The 11,388-nt window shown below is 36.3% G+C and overlaps 1 protein-coding gene across 2 annotated transcripts in view; it reads right to left on the reverse strand.

The window, feature by feature from the left end:
- LOC120632714 (ATP-dependent Clp protease ATP-binding subunit clpX-like, mitochondrial) overlaps positions 1-10,747 on the reverse strand; it is a 40,141-nt gene extending 29,394 nt beyond the window's left edge. Inside the window, exon 1 of one of the 2 annotated variants that reach the window (XR_005659148.1) lies at positions 10,314-10,747. Coding sequence is in view for 1 of the 2 variants with exons in the window: in XM_039902691.1 (XP_039758625.1) it covers positions 10,314-10,386 (73 nt within the window). In the remaining variant the exon portion in view is untranslated. The remainder of the gene's footprint in view (positions 1-10,313) is intronic. The other variant, XM_039902691.1, reaches the window with a different exon arrangement.
- Between the last annotated feature and the right edge of the window lie 641 nt (positions 10,748-11,388).

Here is an 11,388-nt window from a genome sequence, read left to right on the forward strand (position 1 = left end):
TGTGTTTATTCACGACTTTGTAGACAATAAAACTAATCGACTTTAAAATATGCATTTGTCGGTAGGTAATTATATTATAAACAATCGCCCAAATATGGTATCTATCTAATCATAATATATGATTCATGAATAATCAATGAAGTATTTTTATTTACAATCGATGTGAGATTGGTACATATTTTCAATAAAAAAAAACTGCAAAATCTAACGATCCAATATGACAGGTAAAACGCCGAATTCAAAATTATGACGTCGCGTCTATGTAACGAACTTCGAAAATGTCTGCGTATTTTGCGATTTTAAATATCAGTTGCTTAGTTATTTGTTATCAATACCAAAATCAATAATCTTTAGCAAGTCAAAAGTGACTTAATAAAGCTCGTCCTACGTCACGAGTACGGCTATGACACCCGGCGTTTTTGCGGGTAATATTTTATTTTAAATATAGTTTGCAATTTATATCAATTTTTACAAAAAAAAAATCGCGTGTAGTAGATACTTCCAAACATCATAGGGCAGTTATGGAAAATAAGTCATCATGCCTATTATAGGTATTATACCAGCTTTTGCCACGATTTCCCGTACTTAAAGCGCACCTTAACTTTAACCATCTTTAAGCAAAAAACCGAATGCTTCATAAAAATAGTATTATCGTTTTTCCTGGCTAGGGTACTCTGCGTTGTCCCATAAATAAAAAATCTCTGAAAAATACCACATTCAATGACATTTAGTTGAATGTACAACAAAGCAAGTATCGTTCGGTAACATTTTGCGGATGGCCTTTTTGAGTCGGCTAAACTTTATAAGGGGGCGTGTCCTCAAAATCTGAGACGTGCGTATAAAAAACTCAAAAAGGCTAATAAAAACTTTGTAATTTCCCAATCGTGACCGTGTCCTCGGCGGAGCAGAGAACAGGCTTTAGTATCAACACATATAAGGTACTGGCTGCAAGGCAATGAAAAAAAACCACATCAACAACCGGATTGCAAAACAGCACCTTGACATAATAACTTTGGATCTGCACTTAATGTAATGCGAAAAAGGAAATTGTGGCCGCCTTACAAAACGATCCTTTTCACGCTCCGTCAAAATATAGTCAGTCATATCTACCCATTTTGGCTACAGGACACGGTTCTTCTCCCAACAAACGGTTCTAATCTAACGCGCTGACCAAGTGCGATTCGGTGGGCTTCAAACGCATTCGAGAATATTATGGAGAGCTTTCTGGCATACAGGTCTCCTCACTTCTTAAATATAGTTCAACGGGTACATACCACGATAATATTTATGGATTTGTCGATATTTCGTTGAACTATACCACGAAAATCTTAGTTTAAAAAGGTTTCCTCACAATGTGTTACTCCTAACTTAAGAAAAGTTAAGTTCAGAAAAGATAAGTTGCATGCAGTGATTCAAACAGTGTCTCATCAAGATCGGTCCAACGACTGGTCTGAACATAGGTAACAACATACAGACAGACACTTTCGCATTTATAACATTAGTACAGTTAATTTTGACGTGGCCCTGAAATGCTTTTACAATTGAAATAACGCGTCTGCGAAAGAGCAACTGCTGAGTTACTTGCCGGCTTCTTCTAGGTGTCTGCCTTTAAATCCCCTCCCAGGGGATATAGTCCACCTGCTAAAGCACGCTAACAAGAAATAGGTTTACCCCCGTTTATTATTACACATATATATTATTTGGATATTATTTCGACTTGTGCGCCAATGCTATGAGCATTGATAAAGGTTGGGGAGAAGATACATTTTTATCCTTTCCCCGGATATAATTGTCCATGCTATCTGTGCAGGTGAGAAATACTGAAACTGAAACGCATACTGATGGTCAGTATGCGTTTCAGTATTCTGCTTTCTTACAAAGAAAACATTTTTAACATAATTCCGACGAAAACACAAGCTAATCAGGGTTTGATTGTTTATCAGATAGTGGTTCGGACCAGACACATTTTATCAATATTACATAACATTTGTTTTTATTCTTAGCAGTGCATGCAAATTTTACTAAAATGTCTTGTTCGCTTCTCGTAACATTCAAACTTTCTCATTTTCAGTAAGACAGCCTAAGCTATTGGTTAGAAGCAGACGTTACTTTGCGGAAATCCATAATCTTCTTCTCAGTCGGTTCGCTCTTGTCAGAGCGGTCGTGGTCGTCATTTAAGGGTTGTGGCACGCTTAACTTATTAATTCCCTTTTTCATGATGACTTTCTTGGGAGAATAGTGCAGTGGTTTCCCCTTGCCTTCTGCACTTGCCAATGTAAGTTTGTTTGTTACGCTTTCACGCAAAAACTATTCTTGGAAGTGTTAGAAGTAATATAGAATACTTTTTATCCCGACATTAAGCTCGGTTCCTTTGGGAGAGGGCTTTGAGTGTTTGACGATTTTACACCACAACTCCTGAATACTTTAATTTTTTTTAGGCTTACAACTAAATTGAATGCCACATCAAAATCAAACGCAGACGAAGTCGTGGGCAAAAGCTAGTACTATATATATTAATTTTTAACAATTATTCACTGCAAAGTTAACATCTCATAAGGATGCTCCGATTTCGGAGCGAAACGTGCGTAGAGGGTACATTGCTAAAGATCTGTTTGGTGTGGAGTATAAGGATTATAAATTACACCATACAGATTCTCCTGCTTTTCGCGCAGTATAGCAAATTAAGCTAAATTTTCATATTGCAGCTTAAGCTCGAAGAATAGCAAAGCTGACGTTGCAATGCACAGTGTACATAGGTCATGGCATTGATATAATATGTTGCTATTACTGGCTCAGGGTATTGATGGACGCAGGCGTTCAAAGGTGCAGGAAAGGCTGTTTCTATGTACCATTTATTGGGTTTGAGTTATCTTAACCGTGCCAATGAACCACCATCGAATTAAGATCTGTTTGGTCTATCAATAATCACTATAAGAAATAAATTCGCGGGATATAATTTTTGTCTCATGCCGGTCCGCGTGCAGAAGAAGAAAAGTCAGTCAGTCGGTAAAGATGATCATTTGACGGCCGATTGACGCAGTGGGCAGCGACCCTGCTTCCAGAGTCCAAGGCCGTGAGTTCGATTCCCACAGCTGGAAAATGTTTGTGTGATGAATTTTTCAGTGTGTCTGGCTGTTTATATGTATATTATAAGTATGTATCTTATTCAATAAAATATTCATCAGTCATCTTAGTACCCATAACACCAAGCTACGCTTAATTTGGGGCTAGATGGCGATGGGTGTTGTCGTAGTATATATATATAGATATGATGATGAAGCGCTTTCTTAGATGTCTGGATTAATGCTCACCGCAAGAGTCACTTAGTTCAAGTGAAGGCGATTATCAAAATTGATGCCATCACAAACTCATTACGCACTCGCGATTCGAGAAGCGAAAGCTTTGCAACGCGAAGTTTCTTTGTTCGTTTGCACTTTAGACTAGGTATATAGGTTTAGTATTTGTTGGGAAACTTCATGACTTCTTGATGCTGCAGTAAGTTTAAATTGACGGCTTCGTGGTACCTTTTGCTTCGTACTGTGTAAATACGGGATATTTTTAAAAGTGGATCAAAATCATCCACTATAGGTCACAAGTCTCCTCTCAGAATGAGAAGCGTTTGGGTCGTAGTCCACCACGCTAGTCCAGTGTGGATTGGTGGACTCCACACGCCTTTGAGAGCATTATGGAAAACTCCCAGGCATGCAGGTTCGCTCACGATGTTTTCCTTCACCGTTGCAGTAGGTAAAAGATATAAAAACGCACAATAAATTCTACAACAGTGAACAATACTTTTTGTCAAATTTATTACATGTTATAGTCTAGGAATATACATTATCCTAATATGATTAATTAAATTTTAATGTAATTATAACCAAATTATACGTCACTGGCTGTAATCCCGCGACTTCGTCTGCGTTTGTTTTTGTTTTTCGAAAGACATGTGGCATTCTATTTAGGTGTAATTCTACGCACTGTATGTATTTAGGATAACTAAGCCTTGGATGACGGGTTGGCACCCGCTGAGGAGTTGTGTCCTCGATCTCCAATCAGATTCATCAGATCTACACGAAATTTGGGCACAATTAAACGGACATTATAAATTCTAAAGTACAAAAGTTATTATTTAAATCGGTTATCATTTGACGGCGTTATGGTGTAAAATCGTCAAACACCTTCTACCCCTCTTTCAAATGAACTGAGCTTAATTTCTGGATAAATTTCATCCTATATTAAGTCTAATACCTTCAGAAATATGTGTACAAAGTTTCACGATGATCGGTTTAGTATTTTTTGCGTGAAAGCGTAACAAACAAACTTAAATTCACATTTATAATATTAGTAGGGAAATAGGGATAGGGATAGTAGGGATAGGGATTATTAAATTTGAATTCTTTCATATCATAAAAATTATACATATTAAGCCATTTCAATAATTTAGTTTTAAATTGATTAATTGCTCATGATTTCATATAATTAGATATTTTATTATATACTTTAATAAACATGATAACACAATTTCTATCAAAATACTTAGTTTTGGGAAGGGAGTTTAAAACTAAACGATTGTGATTTCTAACCTATACCTAAGGTATGCATCACTGGCCGTTGTAAATAATGCCTTATGCTTTTTGCACATTAGCTTTAAAGCGGCAAGTAGGTAAATTAATTCCTTCTTTTTTGTAATGTTTGGCTTCCATAGGGGCGACATAGTCACGTTGTGACCACACCCCTTTAAATAAATAAGATTAAAAAAAACATTTGCAAAAGGCTCAAGCTGCGTAAGGCTCTACCTACGTATCTTACTCGTTTTTTCTATGTAAGATACAAGTACGTACGCCGTTGATCGCTTTAATCGTGATTAAATTTACAAGCGAGTGCAGATTTCCTCCCGATTAAAGAACTCAATTCCCAACTCACCGTTAAAGCCAGTGATATAAATAAATAAATAAATATACTACGATAATACATACATCGCCATCTAGTCCCAAAGTAAGCGTAGCTTGTGTTATGGGTACTAAAATAACTGATGAATATTTTTTATGAATAATATACATAAATACTTATAATATATGGATAAACACCCAGACACTGAAAAACATTCATGTTCATCACACAAATATTGTCCAGTTGTGGGAATCGAACCCACGGCCTTGGAGTCAGAAAGCAGGGTCGCTGCCCACTGCGCCAATCGGCCGTCGAACATACACCGAGTGATATTAAAATTGCTTACATCAAAAACGCACCTAACTCCGAAAAGTTAGAGGAGCGTGCTGGGGATCGAACTCAGTCCCCCGAAAGGAACGCCGAAGGCTTACCCACTAGGCTATCACTGCCGAAAGTGGATACCGGCTATGAGAATGTTACTTTTGAGATTAACAGAAACTGGCGGTTTTTTGACGTCTAAAATCTTTTGACGTCCTCCCTGGCGCAACGGTGAGCGCTGTGAAGTTAACTCTCACGAATCGTTTAAATTTTTTACGTAATGGTAAAAAATGGTCATAAAGCATGCTTAGCCGACTTTACTTTGGAATCAAAACAATGTCGGCATGAACCAATACCTTAGTTCACCAAATCGAATAAACCTTAATGTTAAACCACATAATTTAATTTAAAACCAACAGATCCGGCCGATAAAAAAAGTTTCCTATTCTCGTTTTGCAGTTGTCAGCCTTATTGGAAAGCAAAGAATATGCCAAGCTATAAGCTTAGCCAAGGGTTACGTAACCAGTCTTAGGAAAGTCCAAGTACGCTTTACATCTTTAAGGACTCCATACATCTTACGATCTTAAATCGGACAAAGGTTGGGTGGCAGCGGATATCGGATAAATTTCTTGAATGAATTAATAAACTTTTAGTAACACAGACATTAAGCAAATTAGACAGAGTACAATTTGGCGATGTTATCACTAAAAGCGATCTCTTCCAGGTAACCAAATGCGCAAGATACAAGGCAATTCGTGCTTTCTTCTTAAAAATCCAAAAGCTTATTACCTACCTGAAGCTTTCGTACATTCTATCTGTATTCGTTTCGCAATAAACGACCGACATGTTAGAGCAGTGGGCAATTTAATTGCGTCCGAAATGACTGTCTGTATTCGCATATATATAAGGGGAGAAGCAAACACTATACTTTAGAAGGTGCACGCACAGCCTCATTGATTCGGTGGTTAGAACGCTTGACTTTCAATTGAATACTGGTCTTAATTTAAAATTTGCTTAGTTACGGATTTAGAGGTTTTTTAGCTGTTCGGTGACAGGGTAATCGGGGCGGTATGAACAGGTTTAGAGCATGCATTGTATCGGCTACCGAACCGGTCTGAAGACGTCTAGGGGGGGATCCCTTGCGGAATACTGTCGATGAGGTTGAGATACCGTATTGCGTATTTGACCCAGAGTGGGCAGTGGGCAGTTGAGTGCCCTAGTAATGCATAGAATAATACCACCCTCTGCAAAGCATTGCTTTACAGACTGACATGTTGGTACCTTCTTCTAGAATGACTGTAAAACATTTGACGCGAGTGTGATTCTAGCTACGAAAATACAATTTCAGTTGATTAAACAAACACGCGTCGGGTGGCATTTCTTCTACTGGGTTGGGATTGGATTTTTCTAACCGGGGAAATGACAAATTGTATCTTCTCCCAGTTTTATCAACTTTTAAAGCACTGCATATAAGTGTATTAATAATAAACGGGGGTAAACTTCTCCTGTTGCCTCGCTTCATCAGGTGGACATGTAAATTTTACCCCTTGTCAGGGGATAAAAGCGGGGGATTTAATTTTTGTCTCCTAGCCTTGTAGATCGGCTGGTGTTTTAGTGTAAATTCAAATTCAAAAAGGTTTTATGTATGTAGACTTATCACAGTCACTTATGAAGATTTCATATATATCGAATAACCATTCATTATTGGGAGGTGATCGTGACCACTAAATTCGTTATTAAAAACTAAATCTAGCAGGGTTCCAAACGCGTCCTGGTCTAAGAACAGGCCACAACAAATTTGGCGTTTTTTTTGTCATCACCATCTCACAGTCAATTTAAAATTTAGCTACTGCCTTCGCAGCGTGTGCTCAGGGCCTAACTAACAGCTAAGCTGGAATCTGGCGTCTCATGAAAGTGAAAGCGGTGAAGTAACTCGACACTTATCTGAAGCAGTAGGCTGTATAGCAGAACATTCGAGTGCTTTTGTTATATATGCCAGTTTTTATATTAGTTTGTTATGAATAGTTACGAGTATTTTCGCGAGTTACGAAGCGACGGTCACGGATGGACCGATCCGAATTCGGTATTTTTTCTTTACTTACGTATCTAATAGTACGTAGGTTCTTTTTTCATACTAATATTAGAAATACGAAAGTTTGTCCGTATTTTGGGGTTCCGTACCCAAAGAATAAATCAGGACATGTTTACTAAGACTCCGCTGTCCATCCTTCCATGTGTCTGTCTGCCTGTCCTTCTATCACCAGGCAAATTTTTTGTGTACATTTTTTTTAAACAACCATTGTGGGTGGTTTTCTTATGTCATTCCTTATATCTGCCTTTTCTTTAGGATCATTTTTCATTATTTACTTATTGGAATATTACTCACCTTCATATCAATATGAATTAATCCTACAAGAGTACATAATACTTATTGTAAATAAATTATTTTATTCATTCGTTCTGCCTAATTTTCTAATTAAACTTGTTTGAATAAATAATATATACAAATCACCCTCGATACAAATAAATAATGTTGAAGTGTCTGTTTGTATTAATAAAAAAAACACTTTCTTCATCATCATCATCATAACACACCCTTTACACACAACAGGGTATAGGTCTCCTCTCAAATGAGAAGGTTTAAAGATGTAGTGTAGAAGATTGGTTAACCTTAAAACACCCTTGTGAATTTTACACAGGGAATTTTACAGGCAAATTTTTAAATTACGTTAAGTCTCTATTACTAGGGTCCAATATTTTTCAAATTAAGCAGATTCGTTTGAAAGAGCAAACCAGAAGAACCAGGGTTTTGGATTTATATGAAAGTTTTTTGAAATGATGAAAGTGCTTTTAAAAGAAATCTTTCTAGGGTGTTGATGAAGGACAAACATTCTTATGAGATAAGATTCATCATCATCACATCAACCGATAGACGTCCACTGCTGGACATAGGTCTTTTGTAGGGAGTTCCAAGTTCCACGATTCTGAGCCGCTTGGATCCAACGGCTACCTGCGACGCGCTTAATGTCGTCTGTCCACCTCGTTGGGGGTCGACCAACGCTGCGCTTACCAGTACGGGGCTGCCATTCCAGCACCTTGGGACCCCAACGTCCATCCTTTCTCCGAACTATGTGCCCGGCCCATTGCCACTTAAGCTTCGCGACTCGTTGAGCTATGTCGGTAACTTTGGTTCTTCTACGAATCTCCACATTTCTGATTCGATCGCGTAGAGATACTCCGAGCATAGCTCTCTCCATCGCCCGCTGAGTGACTCTAAGCCTTCTTATGAGGCCCATAGTTAACGACCATGTTTCAGAGCCATAGGTCATCACTGGCAACACGAGATAAGATTACATAAATCAAATTATCTACCTAACATCACCTTAGGTAGAGATTGCTACTAAGCAATAAGGTCGCTTTTTGCATCCTAATTTTTAAGGTTCTTCTTTCAAGTACGTCTTTTTTTGTGCATTAATAAATAAAATTAAATATATGCATACAAAGTAGTAGGAACTTCTAGCATTATAACTGAAACTGCAGCTAACAAATTTCATAAGCGAATGAATAATAGATGTAGTTTGTACTAATTTAATAATTGTTTTGAATCACACAAAGGTAATTACTAATTAGGTATTGAATTTATGTAATGAAGTAGTTCATGGTCCACTTTAAATTGTTGCGCATTGGTATTAGATACTCATTACCCACTTAATAGAAATCTAGTGTATATTTAGCAACAACTTTCATTTAGCTAGAAGAACAGAACTAAAGCCCAACTTCCCAATTTTATTTGGCCTTGGAACCCGAATTGATCATACTCTTTTTGGTGAACTCTACCTACTTTGATAACTAAAGTGCTTACTTTTTAGTTTGAATACATTAATGTTAACAAGCTTCAAAGAAAGAATAAATTATAAATTAAAATAATTATAATAAGTATTGCACAACAATTAGCTTAGCAAAGAAATACAATGTTCCTCTGTGGAGCAGTGTGTGTACCCTAAGTCACTTCCACAGAAATCCAGGGTTCTGCAATCCACTATTTAGGAATTGCTGCTTGAGAGAGCTATATAGTGTCTATGGCCTATCAATGAGTAACTGTTATGAAGAGTATATGATATGTCATGATTTTCTACCATTTATAGCCATGCCATGATATTAGCAGTAACTTTCATCTTCAGTAGAAGCAATACCAACTCTTATAAGACTGGTTAATAAAAAATTACTGGTTTTCCTGCACTTTCCCTTTGATCAATCAGAACTTTTCACTGGAAGATGGGAAAAGGAAAATAAAGATTGAAGATGTTGGAAAAATATAGTGAAGGAGATTAATGATAAAACATTGTTCGTACTAAACTATTCTACAAGATTTATGAAATAAAGTTTTTATTAGTAGCTAATAGCCCAGTTTGATTATAATATATTTCTAATACCATTTTTTAGTTTTCATTTATTATATTTATATATTTTTCTGACAATATTTGTAATTAATGTTTATCACACTAAGCCTATTAATATTTCAGTGCTGCAGTAATAAATATTACCAAAAGCTTTACATGCAATCTGAGGAATGTGGGGATAGACAATTTTTTGAGCTGATCCAGAATATCTTTTGAGCAAAGAATCCAAGCCAAGACCTTAAGATCCAACATGCTTAAAATGATGCTGTCAGATATTTGTTTCTTTATTTGAAGTTTTAAGTAATTTATCAGTTGGGATTATAATATAATTTTTTATGCAAATATTAAAAGCTGTTTACTGCTAATTTTCAATACTTTAAAACGTTAATAATGTTTGGAATTTTACGTATTCATTTGAATAACTAATTCTACTAATCAAATTCCAAACAGCATAAACAAAAAAAAGGACCTCGCGAACCAATGTCAAACCTCCGATTATACAATTTAAATGTTAATGACCTTGTTGTGAACACGGCCTGATGCAGGGAGTTCAGATCACGTTTGTCGGGGCAAACAACGAGTGGTGCATGACGTATTGTTATCAAACAGTACTTTAGCGCGTGTAAACTTACTGTACTGCGATGTACGCTACTTATACGATTTTGGAACAACGCCAGTTCAATAGAAAAACAATGATCACCCACTCACCTGATGTCAACTGCGAATTTCTCCTAACAGCAATCCTTCCGACGGAAACAAAGCTTAATCGGACGCTGCTCATTTTATTAATGTTAGCACACTTTATCACATTAGCGAATTACTAGACAGACACGTTAAACGAGCGAAATGGAAATGCTCCCTGTTTGCCGTAATCTCTCGTGAGCAATTTTTATTGTATTTATTTGTCAGTGAGGGGCTATTCTGTCATGACGCAACACTTTTAGTCAACATCAACACCGATAGCTCGCCAAGATACAACTGAATATTTTACACGGTTTCTCAACTATAACTACACTTTTCTATTTTTTATTGTATGATTTTATAGCAAAAACAATTTTATTTTGTGGATATTGAAACAGCCATGCTGATGTTCACAGCTGATTTTGATGTGTGAATGTAAAAAATTTTTGATACCACGTTGTTTCAATACTACTGCCATCTATTGTTAAAGATAAACCTTGAAAATTGAAATGTACTGCTTTACCGTAAATTTTTTTTCTCGATGATACTAATACCATCTATTGGCGGGGATGCTAAACATAATCGTCAATCGAGATATTCTCTGAAGGATATTCTCAATTCTTAGACAATGAGAATACTGAAATTCGCTACGTAGTAGTAGCAATTTATTCTGAGATAGATATAGAATGTAGTTCAGCATTGGACCAAATGCTTATTAAATAACTATAATGAAAAAAAAATGAGACCAAAATTGAAGTACATAGTGTGTTTGTGTTTAGTGTCCATGTTGTAACACACATGCGCACGTTGCACCGTGTACCGATGGCGATAATAACGTTCGATAATGACAAAGTATAATTAATTACTGACTTAGGTGTATACTGCGCATATTATTTATTTAAGAAAAAAAACTATAATTGAAAGTTTTTTCGTCCAAATAGAAATAGTAGTAAATGTCACAATTTTTCCTTCGACGTATTTTGCGAAATTGTTTCATATTTTTGTCTAATAATCAAATAATTTTCAATTATTAGTTATAATACAAAATATTTATGATTGGATTTTGCTGGCGAGACCTAACTAAAAATTACAACAAGTTTTT

The sequence above is a fragment of the Pararge aegeria genome, chromosome 20 (genome assembly GCF_905163445.1).
Source record: "Pararge aegeria chromosome 20, ilParAegt1.1, whole genome shotgun sequence".
NCBI classification, from domain to species: domain Eukaryota; kingdom Metazoa; phylum Arthropoda; class Insecta; order Lepidoptera; family Nymphalidae; genus Pararge; species Pararge aegeria.